This window comes from Megascapheus bottae, chromosome 5 (genome assembly GCF_031878675.1).
Source record: "Megascapheus bottae isolate mThoBot1 chromosome 5, mThoBot2.hap1, whole genome shotgun sequence".
Taxonomy (NCBI): Eukaryota; Metazoa; Chordata; class Mammalia; order Rodentia; family Geomyidae; genus Megascapheus; species Megascapheus bottae.
The window spans coordinates 44,758,317-44,782,245 of record NC_143513.1 but is presented as its reverse complement, the minus strand read 5'-3'; the positions used below and the strand labels follow the sequence as shown (position 1 = coordinate 44,782,245).

General features: G+C 35.2%; 2 protein-coding genes across 8 annotated transcripts in view; one reads left to right on the top strand and one right to left on the bottom strand.

The window, feature by feature from the left end:
* Positions 1–23,929, top strand: part of Immp2l (inner mitochondrial membrane peptidase subunit 2) — an 833,574-nt gene that overhangs the window by 403,528 nt on the left and 406,117 nt on the right. The window lies entirely within an intron of this gene.
* Lrrn3 (leucine rich repeat neuronal 3) lies at positions 11–16,022 on the bottom strand. The gene is made up of 2 exons (XM_090333037.1): positions 15,993–16,022; positions 11–3,002 (listed from the first exon to the last, which is right to left on the bottom strand). Exon 2 carries the CDS (start codon positions 2,642–2,644, stop codon positions 518–520), a length of 2,127 nt encoding a protein of 708 aa, XP_090189163.1. The 5' UTR covers positions 2,645–3,002; positions 15,993–16,022; the 3' UTR covers positions 11–517.

The following is a 23,929-nucleotide window of genomic DNA, read 5'->3' as shown; positions in this document are numbered from 1 at the left end:
TTTCCCAGAAATTATTCTTTATTTAGAAACAAAAACAAGACAAAAGCAATTGATTTTAATCCAAAATGTATTTTCCTTATAAAAAAGGTCCACATACTCACTGTGTCTACTCTACAGAATTTGTCCTTTTTATTACACCACGTGTCAATTCAAGTTTATCTGGTCACTGCAAAAACTCGTGGCTAATGTGTGTAATACAACACAGGAGAGGTATTGCTCAGTTCAACTACTCATATATTTAAAAAAAATACAGAAATGTTTTTGTTCACTGTAACTGTAGTCCAGACATAAAAGTTACATGAAAGTCCTAGAAAATGGAATTATTTTATTTGGTTGCCACAGTACCCTTTGAAGCCAGTTAATTAAATTGCTGAACTTGTACATATTTCCATTGGTCAGAAGCAGCACTGGTGAAGTTTAACCACCTTTTTCTAGAAATTAATATTTCTCTGCCTTTTTTTTAAAATCACAGCTGCAGTCTTGTTTTTCTTTGAAGTAGGTTTAGTTGGTTGTTTTTTTAGGACACATTTGTTGGCATACCTATGGCAGTTGCTTTCACTTCCAAAGATGTACTTTTTTCTTTGCCGGCTTCCCAGAGGTTTATCAGGGGAGGATAAAGCTCACTGAGTGCAAGGGCTGGTTTGTGTAAGTAATTCTTGACGTAGATATGTTCACCATCCCAGTTCATTTCTTGACAGAAGCAGCTGAAAAGACACATCACACCAATAATACCCAGAAGTCCTCCAACACAGGCCATAAATGTAGTAGTATTACTCTTTTCATACTCTTTTTGATTATGATCCAGGCTTTTTGTGGTGATGTTAACACATTGCTTTCTATTTTTCTGATAGATGGTGGGAACATCAATACAAATTTTATACTCAGTAGCTGGGTTCAGATGAGACAGATTATATACCTTGACATCAGAGGGTATTCGAGCACTTAGGGCAGCATGAGAATCTTCAGTCTTGGTAAAGGCTGTCCATGTAACACTGGACTTGAGAATTTTAGAGCTTGCTTTCCAAGACAGTAGAACTGAATTGGCCTGAACATCTCTTATTTTTATATTTAAAGATCCGTTGCTTTCTTGGGGAAAAGAACCATCTACTTTGATCATGATAGACTTTAAGTCAGCACCAACTAGATTAGTTGCTATGCATGTATATAAACCTCCTTCTTTCAGGGTGATGCCACTTATATCCAGCGTGCCTTCTGAATGGACATAGAACCTCTCGGTCAGTGTATTAGGCAAGAGTTTTTGGCCGGAAGGTGTTATCCAGTAGATTTCGGGCTGTGGCTCTGCTGTAGCTCTACAGTGGAGGGAGATATAACTATCAACTTTCACATCTAAGTTAGAAGGAAAGCTCTCAGGAGCTATAAGAGGGAGGCAAATCTCCATCATATCTCTGAAGTGCACTTGCCGAACATTCTGGCCTTGGAATTCTGGTGGGTCCACGCAGAACAGTGAGTCTGGCTCCATAAACCGAATGTTGGTTTTGTTCATATTAATCCAGCGGATGACACAGTCACACCTGATAGGATTGCTGTGTATGCTGATTTCCTTGAGATTTGGCAGAGACTCAATAGTACCATGATACAGGGCACTGAGGGCATTGCTGTTTAGCATGAGTGATTCTAGCTTGGGGAGTCTGAAAAATGCATTTGGGTGAATGTAAGACAGTCTGGGATTATTTGTAGCTTCTATTTTCCTTAAATCTGGCAAGTTATCCACAGCAAGACTGTCGATGGATATCAACTCGGGCATATTATTTATCCCCAATTCTTTTAAGTGTAGCATGTTGCTAAAATCACCCCTTCGTATTCTGTGAATTGGGTTTTTGTTGAGGTCCAAAAATTTGAGGTTTACCACTTTTTGAAGAGCAACATGGGGCACTCTAATAAGCCTGTTATCATAAAATGAGATGCTTTCCAAGTTTTCCAGTCCAACCAAGGCATTATCAGGAATTTCTGTGAGGTTTACACCAGCTACAACCAGGCTGCGAAGATTGATAAGAGGCTTAAAGTTCATGTCTTTGATTCTGATGATTGGATTTTCCCCAATCATCAAAATCTCTAGATTCGGCAGAGCATCAAACCACTTACTGTTGATCATCTGCAGTCTATTTGAATTGAGATGAAGACGAAGAAGATTATGAAGGCCAATAAAGGCTCCAGGCGAAATCACAGAAAGCAGATTGTGATTAATATAGAGTTCTTGTAAGTTACTCAGTCCAGATAGACATTTTTCAGGCAACTCAGTAAGTTTGTTTTCCTCTAGGTACACAGAAAGAAGCTGAGACATCTTTTCTACATTAATGTTGGTGACTGAAGATAGATTGTTTTGAGATAAGTCCAGGCCAGTAAGGTTTACTGGAAATTCTATAGAATACTCAATCATTGCAATATTGTTCGTCTGTAGGAGTAGAACTTGTGTATCAGCAGGCAATCTAGCCGGGAAATTTAAAAGGCCTAAATCATTGCAATCCACTGTAGATGCTTCCATATAAATAGACCTGGGGGTGAACCAAGGCCTGACTTCACATGTACATAACTGTGGGCAGTCCAGTTTTTGATCTACCGCTTGTACTAAGGTAGTGATAGCTAGGCCAAGTAGCACGTGAATTCGGAGTGGCATGTCCTTCATCTTAGCTTTCTTCTTCAGAAACTCAACGGGTCCAGGAGGATTTTACAGTTACTTCTATTAAGTTCAGTAGGCGCTGATTGATGAAGAAAATACTTGCATTTATCAAATGGCGAATGCAGTAGAACTGCAGAGATTTCCTTCATGGAAATAGGTAGGAATGCCACAGATGCATTGCCAAAAGATGTCATGCATTGTGGAGAAAAGAGTGTTGCTGTCTCCTTATCATAAGAAGACAGATGTGCTGTTTGAGGATGGAATGTATATAGATGGTCATAAGATACTGAGCAATTCATTTATTTAGGAGTTTATTATTCAAATCCCATGCTTGTTCATTTCTTGGAGGATTAGCAGCATTATGCTATATGCAGTAAAAGAGAAAAACAATTAGTACAAAGGAAAATGACATAATATTCAATAAGTATAGACACACACACAGAGTTAAACTGCAAGGACTATGCATAAATAATGCCGTTCTAATCAAATGAGTGAGACTGTGACTCCTCAGGCCCATAGCAGATAATAGTGGGAAAGACTATAACATGCCTGTTAAATGGACAGAAGTAGTGAGTGGTATTTAGCTGGCTTTTCCATTTTCAGTCATACTTTCTTCTACAGTCTTTATATAAAGTGACTTGAACCTTTACAGTATTAAGGAAGTATTAAGTATAACAGTATAGACAAACCTGTATTTTATTCTTAACTGAAGTTCAGATTAACGTAAGACTGTTTTATTTAATCACTGAGAATAAATTATATGCTATTAGTCCATAACAATAAAAAGCAACTATATTATATCAGTAAAACAGGCTATTTGAATAACTGAAACAAATATCTAAGCAAATACTTATTCTTTAAAATAAACACCAATGTTGCACAAGTGAATATAAAACCAATTTGCAGTTTTGGTAAATGCTATGTTTTAAAATGATGAACTGCATTTAGGTAGATTTCGCCATCCAGTTGAACTCCCCTTGCAGTATGCAGAAGAGCTGGACATAGTTCACTACTTCATGCTTGGCTTTGCTACCTTTGAGCACAGGCTGGTATGTATGGTCTAACAACAATCTGTGAATGCTCTGCCTTCCTCTAAACTCAGGCCCATTGTTGATATTCATAATGGTACAGGTGAAATAAGTTGAATGTGTCAATGACAGACTTGGACTGATAGGCTTTATGTAGAGACGGTAATACTTTTTAAAGTAAAAATGTCCCATTTCTCAAAATAAATCCTTTACCATTTAAAGTTACAGCTAATTTGTCTCAACTTTCAGAAACTAAACCAGGATGTCTAGATAACTACTAAACTACCTTGAATTAATATTATAATTACTATTCTCCTCATTATGTTAATACTTTTAATTGCTTGATTCATACCAAACTAGTACTGCCACAGTAATTTTTAAAGCCTTATTAATTGATAACTCACAAATGTATCTTTTAATAATAACTTGATAATGAAATATGCAATTGCAATGATTGAAAAAAATGTAAAGTACCTAGCAAGAAACAACACAGTAAGAATAAAAAAGAAAAAAAGATACAAGAGATTTTTCAGATTTTTTCCAGATTTTATGTTGGATAAAGAGTGGAACTGTCACAGTTGTCCTGTGAAGTGACAGAAAGTGACTCACTTTATAGGAACCAGTTTTAAAATTTACCTGATATTTAAAACTAGCACTAAGAAAATACACTTTTTCTGTTAATTCCTTGGAGATTGGAGATATGTAACAATTATAAAAATGGTTTTTATTTCAAGAGGGTTTTTAATTCTTTTTTAAAACATAAATACCTGTATAAAAAATAACATGCTGTCATTAAAATAACTTGACTATCTTAACTCCATTTCTGCATTTTCAAAATTTATATTTTCTGACCACTCTCACTTCTTGACACTCTTCTGCCACTTGTTATTTGTAAACATATTAAATTAAAAAAAAAAACCTTTGAAGTTTTCTTAAGCTGGGGAAACCTTGAATCAGATAAGTATCGATGTGTTTACATAGTTTCCCCATGCTCCATCAATTATCAAGGTTGTTTTTCTTCAAAAATAAGAATGGAGAAATCGTACTTGGAAGTCAAATCAATATTTCCACTTCAGTTTCAAGCTATTTGGGACTGTTGCTTAGGGATATGGTGAGGGGCCTGGTCTATGAATCAGATATTAAAGTAATTATGAAACAACTGATGAAAGAATGAAAAGTTGATAGTGTAATGAGAAATTTTTGTTGTTTTCTCCTAAAATAAAATGAATAAATAAATAAATAAAAATTAGGCCATTCTCAATTCAGTATTAAGAAGGGTAGATGAATTCTTATTAAGTTCATACAGTTTTGCTGTGTGAACAGCCACATGCTTTTAAACATTAACAACCAACTTATAGCACTAGAGTTTATTAGCACTAGGTAAACAAGCATTAGAGTTAACATGCTGGTTTTCCACATAGAACAACCTTAGGTCAGTTTTATTATTTTGTATTCTGTCAATTTTAGTGAAAACAGAATCTTATATGTTAAAGCAAAATAAATTGAAACTGAGTAAAATTTGGAAGATAATGTTACTGAAGTGTTATAGGGAATGAAAATCTATTTCACAATAAATTGCATTTTTATAAATATGCTTTTTAATGGTTCAAGTGATACAGTCAATCAAGTTCAAAGTCAACCTTTTATTAGAGATTGTTTTCTGTTCTTCCTTATTCCATACAGTGCTTCAATAAATATTTTTGTAGTGGATCCTGTGGCAATCACTGTGCTTTCATTTTTCATCTCTTCATTTTATATTATTTTTTTTGAAAAATTAGAATTCTTCTATGGATAGATTTCAGTTTGTCAATTAGCCAAATAGATGGATTGATTCAGAAGATCTTTTTTGTTTGATTGTTTGTTAATTTACAAAGCACTGGCAAGCCAAGATCCTATGAATCACATCTGTAATCAGAGCTATAAAGGCAGCTGGGATATGATGACTGAAATTCAAAGCCAGCCCAGGCAGGAAAGTGCTGTGGCTCAAGTGGTAAAGCCTTGAGCAAAACTGCTTAGTGACAGTGCACAGGCCTTAAGTTTAAGCCACAGGATTTACCCAATGATAGATACATAGATGATAGATAGACAGACAGACAAACAGACAGACAGACAGATAGATAGGATAGCACAAAATACATATGTCCTTTGGTGATTTCTGAAATTTTCTGATAGTAGATTTACTTTATCAGCTTCCCCATTGTAGCTTTTGTCTCAGGAAAGGCAACCGGCTTAAACCATTTTATAAGGTACACCAATAGCATGAAGTCTCCTATTTTAGTCTATACAAAGAAAATCATTTTTAAGAATTCTCATAGCCTATTTTTGTAATATATATGAACATTCATCATAGCTTGAGATTTCCTTCTAGAGTAATTTTTAGGTTTGATAATCTAAAAATAAAATTATCTTTCTCTAAATATATATATGTATATATATACATATGTATGTATATATGGAGCCTTTTTAAAATTTTTTTATTATCGAGGTAATGTATAGAGGGGTTACAGTTACATTTGCCAGATAGTAGGTGCATTACTTCTCACACATTGATAACCCTTCTTACGTTTTGTCCCCATTTCCCTCCTCCCATCCCCTCCCAATCATCTTGTTTTCCCCCCTTGCCTCTCCTATTTCAAATAAAGAAATAAACATATATACAATACACCAGGTAAAAAAGTCAGATACCACAACAATATGAGATTAACCAAAGGGCAACATAGGAGAAGAGAAATAACATAGTACATTAAGAACAACAATCACTCAACATCAAGCTCTTGTTTCCTTTATGGAGCTTTGAATGGATGGAAGCTCCTTTTTCTCTAGTAAAGAATGTTTTTGTTCTTTAGCTTTTTATCTTTCTTCATCATTTATGAAACATTGATCAAACACCTATTTTTTTTTGTCAGTCATGGGGCTTGAACTCTCTGCCTGGGCACAGTCCCTGAGCTCTTCAGCCCAAGGCTCCCACTCTACCCTTGAGCCACTACGCTACTTACCATTTCTTGTGGTTAATTGAAGATGAATCTCATGGTCTTTAGTGCTGGGGTTTTTTTTTTTTTTTGATTTAGTTATTTATTTATTTTTTGTTGTAATTAGTAAAAGGGTTACATGATATTTGCCAGATAGAAGGTGCTGGGTTTGAACTGAGATCCTCAGATCTCAGTCTCTTGAGTAGCTACAATTACAGGTGGGATCAATGCACCCAGCAAAACACCTCCTTTTTGGTGAACATTCTTACTCACTAGAAAGTCAGCCATAAATAAGGTAAAATATTTGCTCAGAAAGTTCTCTGTCATTGAAGGAGGGAACAGTGAAGGAGAATGAATAGATTTGATTTACAATAATGCCTAGTGCACTCAGTCCAAATGTCTGTTGTTTAAAAAAGGAAAACAAGGAAGGAAGGAAGGAAGGAAGGAAGGAAGGAAGAAAAAAGAAGGATTATGTTGAGGACACAAGTGGATAAAAAGATTTCAAATCTCTTTTCAGAAGAACTTTTACAATACTATCTATACCTCAGAAACAAAATATTCTTCCTTCCTCATATCACATTACATATATTAGAGAGATTGTACTTTGAGGAAGAGAAACATTTTGATATTTGATGCAAGTTAAAAAACGGATAAAGATAGACGTTGCCATAGCTACCTTAAAATCCAGTTTCTCTTTAATCTATAGCAAATTTCTAAATTCATTTGCATAGAGAATTTAAAATATATTCTCCAATCATTTGATCTTATATTCCCTTGTTGTCAGAGTCAATCTTTTTTCACTTTGAACTGAAAGTTATATGTCCAAAAGATATTGTTGAGTTATTTAAGTTCATCCCTAAAAATATTCTTCCCCCATAAAAAATTTTATTTTCCAGTTTTCTCAATGTAATTATTTGAATTTATATGTTAACTTTCAAGAAGTATATATGTAGTGTTGTTTAATGAAAATCAGCTTTAAATATTAACCTGATAACAAAAAGTTGATAGAAACAAGTAGTTTTGCATAAGGTCACCTAGCCAGGAATCATTATGTGCTTTGTGATTAGGTTTAGAATACCTCTTTTTTTTCCTGCTATTATTGCTATTAAAAGTTAGAAACTGTGTGACAATTTCTTTAAATTTCTTTCACATTTGTATAACATACAGTATTAAGACTGTGCAGAAGTCTTGGCAGGGTGATTCACACTTGAAATACTAGCTACTCAGGAGGCTGGGATCTGAGGATGGAGATTCAAAGCCAGCCCAGGCACTAAAGACCCTGAGACTCTTATTTCCAATTAATCTCTAGAAAACAGGAAGTGGGTCGGTAGCTCAAGGGGTAGGGTGGTGACCTTGAGCTGAAGAGCTCAGGAAGAGCACCCAGGCTCAGAGTTCAAGCTCCATAACCCACAAAAAAAAAAAATACGCAGGAATTTTAAATATGTTTAACAATTAGCTGTGTATAAAGTTTCAGAGTTTAATCTTTGTATTGTTTAGCTGATCACAATTTTATGTTCAGTACTCTAGCTCTATAACAAACTGAGATAGTGAATTTAGACATGAGACATTTTACTGAATTTGTGATCTGTCATTCCATATTAATTGCTGTAATTATTCCCATTTATGTTTATGTCTACACAATAGTAATTAAAATAGTTAACTTCAGTCATAAAATTAAGGTGAAGTAGCCACTCAAGATTAAATTGCTTGGATTAAGTATTTTGATCTAAATATAGACATGGATTCAAATCCCTTAATTTTGCCTTCAAAGCTGTGTCTTAATGACTGAGTTCTATTCATTCTCAAATGATTATTAAAATAGTTTTATTCATCATCTTGTCATTTCATAAAGATGTTTCTTCCAACTGCACAGGTGCACAGCTTTTGTTTTTATTGTTATTGTATTTCTTCTTTGATAATGGAGTTTGATGTCTGTTGAAATTTACTAGGCAGTTGGGCATTGTAGCAGGAGGATAATAATCAGAAAATTTGGTTTCTAGTTCTAGTTTTGCTGCATGATTTGGATAACTAATTATTTTTAAATCATAGCTTCCCACAAAATGTAGGATTAGACTGAATTTTCACCATTATTTTCCAACTGATTTTTAGTGCTGCATGAAATCCAAAGCCCTTGTACAGGCTTGTGATTATAAAGAAGTTTGCTAATTGTTGGTATAGTGATTTATATATACTAATAAATTATCAGTTTGCTGTAATACTGTCATTTCTCATTATGAAAAAATTCTGATTTATATGTATTTTTAATTACAGTTTTTGCTCAGCAGAGCACTTCATTAATATCTTCATATGTTAAGTTGATTTTTGTGCATCATTAGCAAAACAAATGATATTTCTAAGGCATAACTTGTGTCTTTATGCTTGTGTTATTTCTTCTATAATCACCACCCTCTTCATTAGGATACTGCAGTTTACTATATGGTATAACAGACCCTTTGTTTAATAGTCTTAGAGAGCCACTAGTTATCTTATTGCCTGCATTTCCTTTTATAACTTCTCTTTGCTTCTTCCCTTGTTTTTTAGCATTTGTATTTTCCCAAGCATAGCCCTCTCTGGGGAAAACTACTCATATATTACCCATAGCATTGACTCATCTCAGTTTGAAGTATAATAGTCATATTTTCTACAATAGAAAACACCATGATGAAAAACTTGCTTCAGATTGTAACTGAACTATAGATCTCCATAGGAGTTAAATGTTCAACACTTTAGCCACACAATATTATGAAGTATACAACTTCAAAAATTAGGAGACAGTGTGACATTTAGTGATTTCTTTTGAAAATTACCTTCAGGCTCTATAATACCCTATTTTTACAATAGCCTTTAATACTCTCAAAATCATTCCAGTATAATTCTTTGTGCATGAATAATATAGTTTATAAACACTAATAGGATTATGCCTATCGCACAACATTTTTAGATTTTTCATCATACTTATTCGAATGTTTTGTATGCTTGTAAATGTGTATAGAAAGAATAAAAATTTCATTACACTTGGATACAGGCTTATTAAAAATATTGCTAGGACCTATACAAATTCATTCTTTTACTGCATGCCCAGGGTAATTTATTGATAAAAGAAGTAGCGAATTTATTGGTAAAAGAAATAGCAAAAAAGCACTATTTACCATAGCGAAGATATGGAACCAACTTAGATGCCCCTCAGTAGATGATTGGATCAACAAGATGTGGTATTTATAAACAATAAAATTCTATGCTGCTATTAGAAAGAACAACGTCGCCCCATTTGTAAGGAAATGGAAAGATTTAGAAAAAATCATATTAAGTAAGCCAGACTCAAAGGAACATAGGATGAATAGTTTCCCTCATTTGTCATAGTTAGTATAAACCTTGGACTCTCCTAGCAGAGGTTTACAATAGGGCAAAACCTAGATACATAAGGCCTTATAGGATGAGGCTAAATGGACGGACCTCCAGGATATAGAAACAAGAACCATATAATGTGTGTAGTTGTTCTTAATGTGCTATGTTATTTGTCATCTTTTGTTGTCCCTTGGTTATCTCATATTATTACGGTAGCTTACCTTGTTATCTGATATATTGTATATATGTTTATTTGAGATAGGATAGGGAAGGGGGGAAACAAGATGAGGGGAGAGGAGGGGGCGGGGGGGAGAATGGAAATGGGAACAAAAACATGAGAAAAGATATAAATGTCTATGAAGTAATGCACCGTCTATCTGGTGAATATAATGTAACCCTTCTATTAATTACACAAAATATATTAAATTAAAAAAAAAGAAATACCAAAAAGCCAGGCATGGTGGCTCATGCCTGTAATGCTAGCTATTCAGGAGGCTGAGATCTGAGATAAAGGTTCAAAGCCAGTCAGGGGAACAAAAGAACCTCAAACTCTTATCTCCAATTAATTTCCAGAAAACAGGAAGTGGGGCTTGGCTCCAGGGTAGGGAAGGCCTGGAGGTGAAGAGCTCAGGGACAGTGCCCAGGTGGAGTTCAAGCCTTATGACCCACACACACAAAAAATAATAAGTAGCAAGGGGTGTGTGTGTGTGTGTGTGTGTGTGTGTGTGTGTGTGTATGCTGTATATGCTGAAATATTTTGGCCATGTTTAGAAAACTGAATGTAATGAAATTTATGCACTGTATTTTTCTATATTTCCCAGTTTTATTCTTACAAGAAGGACAACTTACCACTTGGTCACTGTGGCTGCTTCCCAGTTTTATTCTTATCTATAGCTGCTTTGTTTGGCAGATCTAGTTAGGTATCAATGTAAGCTTTAAACTTAATACATGAATTAAAAGAACAAGTCTAACTAATGATGTTTTCCTTATTTCCTTCTTGTATTTTTGTCTCCAAAGCTTCATTCTTTCCACCCAGTTACAGGTTTGTGAGGAACAAGTGCAGTAAGTAGTTTGTGGAGACTGCCATCATTTTATCTCTAGTTAGATCGTTTTTTCTGGCATATTCTTCTGACTGGATGACAGTAGAAAAGCTCATACCCTGCCTTGCAGTATGATGATTTTGAAATACATGTCTCATGTAGACCTACTTTCAATTAAAGTGAATTTCAGATAAAAGCATTTGGGCTAATTATCTAGATAATCCTAGCAATTTCATTTTCTTCTCCACTGGTAGATAGCCAAACTCCATGCCTTTGAAGTCTCTATCCTTTGAGTTACCTGAAGAGGAAGACAGGGCCTTTTCCTAGTGTAATTTCTTTTTTTAAAGGGAAGAGTGATTCAGTATTGGTACAGCTAGATTATCATATGCTTTCTGATTTCTAAGTACTGCTTTCACTAGGAACTACTTTGTCTGGGGGACAAAATACACACACACACACACACACACACACACACACACACATCTTTTATATTAATCTGATGTACCATAAAAAGGTGACATCAGAAAGTTTTCCTCACTTTTATACTTTTTGATTAACTCAGTTTTGTACAATGGAAACCATCCAGTTTAAAGAAAGCAAGGAAGCTTCTAGTCAAGAATCCAAGTGATGGAGAAGAAATTATACTATAGTTGCAATGCTATTACAGACGCAATGCTATTACAGACATCTCAAAATGGTGTTTCAGTGAAGAACTTTTTTTTTTCTTTTTTTTTAGCAGAAGCAGTAACTCATGTCTGGGTAGTTGCATTTTTGTTTGTTATATAATAAAATACTGCTTCCCTTTTATATTTAAGAACCAAATATAAGTGTTTTCACCAAATTGAGGAAATGAAATATGTGAAAGAAAGTAAATTGAAATAAACTCCTGTGGTAAAATGCAGAATTCTGGCCCCACATTTTCAGTGGGTTTTGGGTCTGTTCCTGATTGCATTCGCTTCAGTGATGAAGGATTTTTGTCTCTTATCTTAGGGAGGGGGTCAAGCTGATGTGGTCTTTGTTGTTACTTCCTTACAATAAGCATGGAATTGTGTATCTATTTTTGTTTCAAAGCCCTGCCAGATTTCTCTCTGTTCTGTAGTTTTCTCCTCACAGTCTCACAATCTGCTTAAAACAGCATTGCTGTATTTGTGTCCAGGGAATACAAGAAAATATTTTAAAATAGAACAGCAAAAACTCCACGGAAAGCTTGAAACAAGTTTCCTAATTTGTGGCTTGAGTTTCAAGTGTAATCTTTTAAGCAATACGTGAAGGCAGTTTTCATGACTATGTACATGTTTGTGCATCTTTCTTTGAGTAGAAATTCATTACCGCAGAGGTAGTGGACTTTTTCTCTAAACTTGTGTTGACATATGACTAATGTGACCTAGTAGCATTTTAATGTGACCTAGTAGCATTTTGAGGAAATCTCTTCTCTCCTCTCCCCTCTCTTCCCCTTCCCTCCTCTTGCTTCCCCTCCTATCCCTTCCCTACCTCTCACCTCTTCTACCTCTCTTTCTCTCTTCCCCCATCTCTCTGTTATTCCCTGTCTTCCTCTCTCCATCCTTTTCCTCCTTTACATTCTCTCTCTTTTATCTCTTTCCCTTCTTCTGCTGTAGATAAAATTCAAGGCCCCATGTCTGCTAGACAAACTTACTCCCAATACCCATACCCCAATGTCTCCTCAAGAAGGAGACAGGGTTCCTAGTGACTACTAGGTCCAAATGTATATTTACTTCACATGCAGAAAATAAAGTCACTATAGGAAAATTAAAGCTCTTTTCTTCCTGCCAACTACTTAATCTTTTAAGGGCCTAACAGCCAAAATTAAGATAAACTTTCAGGACTGCCTTAAGTAGATTGCCTTGTGAAGTCACTCACATTCATTTTTTTTCTTTTTCTTATTTATTTTTTATAATAATTAATAGAAGGGTTACATTATATTTGCCAGATAGAAGGTGCATTAATTCACATACATTGATACCCTTCCTCATGTCTTGGTCCACATTTCCCTCCCCCCCACCTCCACCCCTCATCTTGTTTTCCCCGCTTCCCTATCCAATTTCAAATAACCAAATACAAATATATTCAATATACCAGATAACAAAGTGAGATATTGTAACAATATGAGATAACCAAGGGACAGCAAAAGAGATAAGAGATAACATAGTACATTAAGGACAACAATCACTCAGTATATGGCTTTTGTTTCTATATCCTAGAGGTCCTTCCATTTAGCGTCATACTATATGGCCTTATGTATGAAGGTTTTGCTCTATTGCAGATCTCTGCTAGTAGAGCCCAAGGTTTCTACTGATTATGACAAATGAGGGAAACCATTGAGCCTAAGTTCCTTTGAGTCTGGCTTACTTCACTTAATAGGATTTTTTCTAAGTCTTTCCATTTCCTAACAAATGGGGCAATGTCATTCTTTCTGACAGCCCTATAGAATTCCATTGTGTACAAATACCACAACTTGTTGATCCACTCATCAACTGAGGGACATTTGGGTTGGTTCCATATCTTTGCTATTGTAAATAGTGAACATCGTTGTGCTAGTGGATTTAGTGTGTCCTTGTTTCTGGACAATTTCACATTCATTTTAAATTATAATTGATACAAAGGGACATATTTGTGTCACATTATATCTGCTCAAAATGAGTTCCATCGTGAGTTCTATTTTAATGTTTCTAATATTTGATTATTACAACTTTTAAAGACTAGAACACAGATTGATTATGAATATTTGGAAATATGATGACTGCAAAAATACTCCAAAATTGGGACTAAGAGTTTAGTCGAGTGGTAGAGTGTTTGCCTAGCAGGCACGAAGCCCTAGGTTTGTTTCCTCAGTACCACAAACACAAAAAAAGGCAGAAGTGGTGCTGTGGCTCAAGTGGTAGAGGGCTAGCCATGAGAAAGCTCAAGGACAGTGCCCAGACACTGAAATATACACTAAAAGTGAAATATACATTAAAAGTGTCAATAGTAAAAGCCAAAATTAAGGGGGAAGGAAGATAAAAAGGCTAATGATTTATATCTTTGAAATGGAAAGCAGTACAATTTATGAAGGCTACCAAATTTTAGTTATTTGCTAATGGTGAACACACAAGTCTTTGCTATCATTGTTTCTTTCATAGAGCTCTCATGAGAAGCACAGGAATATGCCCATAAATGTTATTTTTTCAATTTTGCACTTGTCTAGGTCAATCATAGAAAGGGATTACTAGATCTTAATAGAGAAAAAATTTCTTTCAAAATAAGGCTGTAAATTTTCAGCCACTTGTCTTAAAAGCCTGTATTCATCTTATGCATTATTTAGGTGAGAAAAATAGCTGACAAATCACCTGTATAGAAGTTTCTTTGAAAATTCTACAGATAATTTGGGATTATGATTCAGAATATTAATTTAGGTGTAGAAAAGCAAATAGTGCTATCCTGTACAATAGAAGCTCAAGATGACACGTTAGTATATTTTTAATTTAAAAAAAGGGTAACCATATTTATTATATCTTGTGTTATGGGAAGAAAATTTACCCTTTACCTTGTATGATTCAAGGTCTGGAATACTTTCAGATTGATTGGGACATTCATTTAACTCTACTTTGTCAATGTGTCCCAGCAAAATTACTTTGTGAAATTATTTTCTTTGCCATTAGTTTCTGTTACAGGAGAATTTCATATCTCATTGAAGAATACTCAGCACTAATTTCATATAATGGCACTTTTTTAGTTTAAAAGCTGTATTTTAGGGCTGGGAGTTTGGCCTAGTGGTAAAGTGCTTGCCTAACATGCACAAAGATCAGGGTTCAATTCCTCAACACCCCACATACATAGAAAAAGCCAGAAGTGGTGCTGTGTCTCAAGTGGTAGAGCGCTAGCCTTGAGAAAGCCCAAGGACAGTGCTCAGGACCTGAGCTCAAGACCCAGAACTGGCAAAAAAAAAAAAACAACAAAAGCTGTATTTTATACTCATGTATTGATATTTGCTCATAGATGTTACTGAAAACATCAAGGTACTCACGTTTAGATTAAATCACTGGATATTAAAGCTACCTGCTGAAAATGGAATAAAACTTTTGTCTTGATTTCTGTTTATTAGAACTCATGACAGTTGGATTAGTAAAGTATCATCTTTATGACTATTCATATGTTTAGTTTTTCTTGGGAGATATGGTATTGTTTCAGCAAATAAGAGTTATCCTAAATATATGAGAAGAATAATTGAAATCTGTCAGGCTAGTGGTAACATAAAGAACTGAGGATCTGCTTTTTACATTACTTGCTGTTGTTGGTGGTTATTATGGGGCTTGAACTTGGGCCCTGGGTGCTGTCCCAAGCTCTTTTGTCCAAGGTTAGTGCTCTTCTACTTTGAGCCCCAGAGCCACTTCCTAGGTTCCTTTTAGTTACTAATTTCTGCACATTGTATTGAGAAATATAGAAAAAGTATTATTTCACAATATAGACATTTCTAACATCTAGATACATAAAAGATCTTTGATACTTAACTTACTCTTGTCTCTTTTACTATAGGTCTGATCCTACTGATTGATTTTTAAGTTAGCTTTTATTGTTACATAAAGATGCTTCAGTTTGGACCAGGACCATGGCCTAGTGGCAAAGTGCATGCATGAAGCCCTGGATTTCATTCTTCAGTACCACATACACAGAAAAAAAAACCAGAAATGGTTCTGTGGCTCAAGTGGTAGAGTGCTGTCCTTGAGAAAGCCCAAGGACAGTGCTCATGCTCTGAGTTCAAGTCCTCAGAGAAGCAAAAAAATATTTTTCAAATGATGCTGCAATTCACCATGCCCATTTATGTCTACAACACATTCTGACCAGAGCAAACACTGCCATTACTCTCTGCTTCCACCCATCCTATCCCCACCCATCACCTCAAGACCCTTGCTTCCATTCTCACATTAGTACACCATGTATTTGAATGTATTTACCCATTATTCCTCCTTCCATTTACCTTCCCTCCTCCTTTTAGCCCCTATCTTCCTTAATCAGAGCATGCTTAAGATTTTTTAACGCCTTGTCATTCCCATTACAAACAGCAAACAAGTGACAAAATCAACTGTAGTAGTCATAATAGTGTGCTACATCACAAAAAGTCAGCTTTACTTTTCATGTATAATCTTGTTTCCCAATATAATTCTGCCAGCATGTGCAGTGATACACACTGTATAGGCAATAAGGAAGCTCAAAGAGATATAATGAGTTGCTCAAAGTCAAAAGGGCTGGAAAGTGACAGCTCCTGAGCTTTATTTCAGATCCCAAGCTTATCACCAGCCATCTTCCTTTTAGCCCAAGCCACATAAAGCTTTGTGTTATAGATACATTTGGGCTTGATTGACCTCCTTAGTTGTTATTAAACAACTGGAAGGAAGAACTGGGTGTTTTAATTGATACCAAAATACTTTTCCTGGCAATTTATGTATTACAGGCATAAACATTTTTTAGCACATACAATGCTGTTTTCTTCTTTTCACAATGGCATTAAGTAATACTATTTAAAACTTATAGAAGAACAGGCTTTTATTACACAGTAATAGACAGATTAAGTTTGTGTTAGTATTAAGGTTTGGGTTTTAATTTAAATTTTAGTTTTATTCAGTAATACCTTATTTATGAATACCTGTATTGAAAATACCTTCTAAAGACATTGTTTCCCTTCTATAGAATTTAAGACTCAAGAAATAGTTTATAGTTTTTGTTATATGTCTGCTTCCACTGGAATATTACCTTTATAAAAGTAGATGGCTATTATTTTCTGTCTATTTAATGCCATCCTACCTGGACTACTGCTTTGCATCGAACTTCAAAAAATGATCTGTCAAATTACTAGCAGCCGTTTTTAGCTATAAATCCCTGTATTATCAGTGTAAATTGTTTTTTAAAATCTTTTAAGTTATTTTTTAATAAGATGCTGATTTTACTCCTCCAGTTCAAAACAGAAGATTTAAGCTAGCCAAAAAGGCATACATATGTAAGGTGTTTTTCTCTTTTTAATTTTAAGAGACTATAGAAATAGAACAAACATACTTAACATACTAGCATGCTTAAATTTATTATTACATTCAGATTATTGAAAAAGGATCATAAAATTACTTCCAGTTAGACCTCTGACCCTTTGTATTGTCCTGAAATAGTACTCTGAGAAGGAAACAAAGTAGAGAATATCTTTTATTTGTTCATCTATTCACTAGAGCTATCTTAATTGATTTTAAAGTGCAGCTATAGTCATTGAGTGGTGATGTGGGGTACAAAGATAATTTTCTGAAAGTTTGTGACATTTCTACATAGAAAATATAGGAAATCATGTACATTGGGTCAAAATACATTCTTAATAGCTTATAATGCCAGAAAGCTTTTAAGAATAACGAAAAAGGTACCAAAAATAACAAAAGGAGTACTGATAAAACATGACAGTAAATGAGTATACCTACAGAGAGGAGGCATCTAAAGAACTAGTTTGGTGTGGCTGGAGGCCAGACTTTGCTTGTTGCCAGTTAGTGATCTGGTCAAATGGAAAGAAATCATTACTTCAACAGTCTGTAAGTAATATACACTCCTTAGTGAAGTCCGATTTGAAGGAGAGTCTATATAGGATATTGATACTTGGGAAGACAGTGAACTTTAGGGCAGAAAACACTTAGGTATTGACATGTATACATAACCCATTAAATAAAAACATTAACTCACATCTTGCTGTGAGTCTAGGTAGGGCACATATTTTTATCCTAAGATTCAGCAGAACAACCCAGAGGCCATGTGTCACACAAGGAATTAGTACAATTTACTTAAATATTTTGAGCTGTGTATACTTGACTCTATAATATTATCAAGAGAATTAAAATTATTATAGTGTGAATCAGAGTTTTGAAATGGACAGCTTAGTGTTACAAATAAATCTTTGGGAGTTCATTATTATCCAACAAAATATATTGCTCACTAGACCTGAAATAACAAAGCTGTGGCCTTGACATTTAATCAGGGCATGAAATACATTTATTGAATCTCATATTTGAGATTATTATTGCAGTGGTGCCCCAATTAAAGCCTGTAGATTAAAAAATTCCATTCAGACAGTAAAATGCAAAATGCTTGTTATACATGCATGGAATCTTTTTATTTATTACTTTATGTTCAGTTTCCTTTTCTTCACCATACTTTATTTTGAGTTTTTAATGAGCAGAAATGGCTTTAATGTCAGTATACAAAGAATTATCCACTGTTTTTTCTTCTTTTTTAAGATATAAAAGGAGCTAGAAGGTTGAAACTTTTCATAGTCCTCCATGACTGATCAATTGTGTGTAAACTATTAACTAAATGTTGGAAATTTCCACCTCTTATAGGGCAGCTGTTGTAAAATATACTTCAGGTGCTTCCACAATTTATTAGAACTTTCCTTCAAATTCTGTCTTTGGGCAAGAAAGGAGAGAAGAAGATGGGCAGGAAAGGAAGTAAGGTAATTTCTGTGTTTCTGCCCACCCTTTCTTCTTTCCACATTGTAGCAAGCAGTTCTAAGCAAATCACACTGAAGCTTAACTGTCTGATTTAATAGAAACTTTGATTGTTTTCTAGGATTTACAGCCAGTGTAATTGTTTGTGCATTTTAACATAGATTGGATAAATGCATAACATATTAGAAATGCTATTAAGCAAATGATTCTATGTAGTGCTGTTGAGTGAATGTTTTCCTTTGCACTTCTGAACAAAACACCAGTTTCTCCAATTATTTTTAAATTGATTGTTCTCTACTGTAGCTCAAAGAGAAGTAGAAAAAAATGTTTCCATTTCTTTGGCATGATTAAATGGTGTAGCCAAAAGTAGAATACAGTCAGTTATTTTTCCCACCAAGACCAGTAAGTATTATTTTTGTCCAATTACTGGATATATAGTATTTTATCTCATTTTACCAGGATGTTTATATTGCAAACCCTAATATTTTTTACCAGACATATGCCACTTATATTTGTTGGAAGCGTCTTTGCCTCAAAATAGTGAACTCTTGGGCTGGAAGTTTGGCCTAATGTTAGAGTGCTTGCCTACCATGCATGAAGACCTGGGTTCGATTCCTTGGTACCACATATATAGAAAAGCCAGAAGTGATGCTGTGGCTCAAGTGGTAGAGCACTTGCCTTGAGGAAAGCCCAAGGACAGTGTTCAGGCCCTGAGTTCAAGCCCCAGGACTGGCCAAAAAAAAAACTGTTTTAAAGTAAACTCTTCCCTCAAGTCCAGGGTAGTGAAGGTTTCCTGAGAAAAAGTGAAGGAGAGAAATACATTTGCCTTTCTGTTTGCTTGTTTGTTTTTAAGTGAACTATGTTTCTGACAGAGCTTTCTCAAATCAGTGCATTTCTTCCAAAGGAAGAGACTTAATGGGCCTTCTAAAGGGCCTTCAGATTTTGGTAGCATTTTTGAAAAATGTGGCAATGTTAATATGTTGGAAATGAACTTGACCATTTGAGGGGGGGCCAAGGGGGATTGGGGGGGAAGGAAAGTAGGAGAAAGATGTGGGAGGGAGTAACAGTATTCTAGAAGAAATGTCTTCACTACCTTACATATGTAACTGTAACCCCTCTGTACAGTTGATAAAATTAAATTTAAAAAAATTGTCCATCTTGCCATAGAATTAGGAGAACAGGGTTCCTGTGGTACTGTGAACCTTGTAATCCCAGCATTCAGGAGGCTGAGGTAGGAAGATAGCAAATTCAAGGCCATCTTGGTGCACAGAAGACCTTCTGTCAAAACAAACAAAGTGAAACAAAAGTTTCATTAATCAGATACTTTGATTCTTTGTTTTTTTCAGATTCTGATTGAGAAGTAAATAGGATTGGGATAACTATCTCTGCAATTTTGTTTAGCATGCAGGTGTTACTTGCTGGCTTCAGTGTGCACCAATGGTTATGTAGTGTGTTCTAACATTCTGGGGGTAGCATTCTTGTGAACAAACCATGGTATGTGTCATAACATAGAGATTAAGAAATATTAACCATTTCTTACTTGTACTTGTTCTTGTGCCTGGTCTAGAAAAATAATCTTGTTTTTGGTAGTAGAGTTAAGAATTGAGTTACACAGAAGTACCTCAATGGAGTATCATGCATGGGTTTGATACCTACATCAGTGGAGTTAAAATAGCTAAATAAGCTTCAGATAATAAAAGTAAGCATGCTGTAAAAGACACTGGCCTACATTCATGTGAGCCAAGCAACCCATATTTGTTGCTTTTTTTGGTATAAACTGGCTATAACACACACACACACACACACACACACACACGCGCGCACACACACACACACACACATATGCTAAAAGGACACAAAACAAACCTATTTTAAATGCTTTGAGAAAATAGACCTTGTTTCCTAGGCTATGCAGTAGAGATGCTGGATTTATGTCTACAAAGGTACCCTAAGGGTTCCCCTGACCCAAGCAACCTAAATAACAAACACATGCCTGTTCTTTCTTATGATTTGCAGAATAAGAGGGTGAACCGAATGTAAATTGTCACTCTACAAATTTGTGTTCCCATGGACGATGGTAATATGCAGTCTCATTTGGTCAATTTATATACTTTATTTTTGTCTGTTCCTTTCAACATGTTGTCATGAATTTGTATTTCATTCTTTAGCTGTACAGATTCTGATTTTCTGTATTTCACATGATGTTAACGGGAATAACTAGATGTCAGATTCAAAGAAGGTTGTTTTTGCTAAATGAAGATTATTTGATATGTTTTGTGATGTTTCAGCATATGGATATCTACTGATTCCTTTGTTTGCTTTATGAAGCAAACTTAAGTTTTGGGGGTATTTAAAAGGTTTTGTTATTAATTTACTCACAGTGTATTGACATAATATTGGGTTTTTTTGTCTTTTTTTTTTTTTTAATCCCAGTGAGGCCTTTGCTGTGGAGTAGGAACTTCTCAAAATCCACAGTCCTGCCTCTGCTCTCTGCTTTCTAGCAACTGGGACCACAAATTGGATGGATTCTACTCATGTGTTAGCCATACATGCATATTTCCTCTTTTCTTCATTTAATTATTTATCCTCTCTCTCTCTCTCTCTCTCTCTCTCTCTCTCTCTCTCTCTCTCTCTCTCTCTCTCTCTCTATCTATCTATCATGGGGCTTGGATTACAGGCGTGAGCCAACCCCACCTGGCCTATCCTCTCATTTTTTACATGAAACTGTTCCTTTCTGTCTTCTTTCTTTCTCTGCCTGCCATTATATGGTAGGAAAAAAATAATCCTCATATATAAATAGATTTTATCCCCACTTCCGATAGAAAGAGAGCCCAGATTTTTCTACACATAAAGCATATCATAGTTTATTGACAAGTCTCCCACATTTTCCATTTCTACCAACAACTTTTCTCTTTCCTACCTTCAAAAAACATTCCTTTGCCCCCCCAAGCCTAAAATTATAAAGATTAAATAGAGAGATTAATTAGATAAGGAGGGTATCTAATCTAGAAGATGAGAATTTTTAGGCACAGATGTGATAGATCCCATTAGAGCTACTTGAAAGATAGCTGCATGTAACTTCCATAAAAGGTTGTGAAATTATGCTTTGTTTACTAGATTCTTTTCTTGGTTATCTCTATGCAAGCAATTATTTAAATAAACTACAGTATTTGAAATCTTAGTTATACCCATCACACAGGAAACAAAACAACAACAAAAAACCTGACAGTAGACTGTGGTGTCATGCCTATAATCCAAAGTGGAAGTGGGAAAGTAGTGAGTTTAATGCCAGCCTGATATACATGGTGGGGTCTCCATGAAACTGGTAACTGGACATGGAGCTCAGTGGTAGAACACCTGCTGAGTATGCTCAGATCATGAGTCTGATCCCCAGAACTAGCAAATGGATTGGGAGGAAAGAGATTGGAAACAAGGTACAACCAAGTGTGGTTATATTTAAATACATACACACATACACACTCACACACATAATATGCTTGTGTGTATATGGATGTGAAATGTCACTTGGCATTGGCATAGAGATCTAGAAATGCAGTTGTTTACTATAAATGCACAAAAATTCCTGTCAGGGGTTTAGGGGATGATGAGATAAGTTGTCATTTCTTGAGGTACAGTCGCAATTTGAGGGAGACAGTGTTATAGGAAATTAAATCAAACATCACTTATCCGTATACAAAAGAAGTACTCAGGAGAGAACATAGGTAAGGGAGATGGGCCCCATCTCTGAGAAGTTATTATCATAAGAGGATATTTCTGTGGTCTGAAAGAAAAACATTATTGCCAGAATTAAAAAAAAAAAACAAAAAACATAGTTTAGCGACTCAGGACTCGGGGTACTCATTTGTTTTAAGCTATGCAGACTTCAAACAAGGCTTTTTTTTTTAAAGAAAATTTGAAATAGTACAATTGCAAACCTTGTTGCCATTTTGCATGTGTTATGAAGATTTTTGTTCTCCTAGTAAGGAGGATTAAGGACAGGAGATGTCAGAGCCTTTTAAATTCAGAATAAAATGTCCAAAAGAAGTAAAGTTGCTAATCTATTAGACAAAAAAAAAAGAAAGAAAGAAAGCACAAATGGGATGGATGGTTCTAGGCCGTGTGTGTGTGTGTGTCTGTGTGTGTGTGTGTGAATTCTGGCCTGTGAACTCTGGGCCTGAGCACTATCGCTGGGCTTTTTAAACTTTTATTTATTTTGTTCAAGGCTAGTGTTCTACCACTTTAGTTGGGGCTCTGCTTCTGGCTTTTTCTGTGATTAAGTAGATAAGAGTCTCACAGACTTTTCTGCCCGTGCTGGCTTCAAACTGTGACCCTCAAATCTCCGCCTCTTGAGTAGCTAGGATTACAGGTGCAAACCACTGATACTCTGTGGTTCTTGGTTTGGGTTTTTGTTTTGTTTTTGGTTTGTTTTGGTTTGGTTTTTTGTCAGGATAATGTATAGAAGGGTTACAGTTACATTCGCCCTATAATAGATGCATTACTTCTCATACATTGACACTCCTTCTCATGTTTTTGTCCCCATTTCCTTCACCCACCCCCTCCCAATCATCTTATATTTCCCCTTTTCTTTCCTATTTAAAATAAACAAGTAAATGTATATACAATATACCAGGTAACAAAGTCAGATACAGTAACAATATGATATTAACCATAAGAGCAAAAAAAGAGAAGAGAAATAACAGTACATTAAGAACAACAATCACACACGATAAAGCTCTTGCGTCCATATCCTAGAGATCCTTTCATTTAGTCTGATCCTATACGACCTTATGTAACTAGGTAATCCTCTGCTAGGAGAGTCCTGATGTGTACTAGGGTTTTCTTTGTTTTGTTTTGTTTTGTTTTTTATCTGTCATGGGGCTTGAACTCTGGGCTTGGGCTCTGTCCCTGAGCTCTTTAGCTCAAGGCTATCATTCTACGCTTTAGCCACAGTGACACTTCTTGTTTTTTGGTGGTTAATTGGATATAAGAGTCTCATGGATTTTTGTGTGTGGGCTAGCTTTGAACTGTGACCCTTGGATCTCAGCCTCCTGAGAAGCTTGGATTACAGGAATGGACCACTGTTGCCCATCATTACAGATTTTTCTGTTTTTTAATATAAATTTAATTTTATTGTAAGGGGGATGTACAGAGAGTTACAGTTACATAGAAGGGTAGTAAGTACATTTCTTGTTTAACATTGTTACCCAATCCCAAGTTTTTCTCCCTCTCCCCCCCTAATTTCTCCCCCAAGTTGCAAAGTTCATGTCCAATCTATTGTCTTGTGAGTATCACTGTTGCATTGGTTAACCCCTTGTCTTTTGTCTCACCACTGTTCCCCTTCCCTTCTCTAATTCAAATAAATGTATATATAAAAAGCAGAAATAAAACTAACTAAACAAAAATAAATCATAAACTAATGGAATAAATAAAAATACATAAAGAA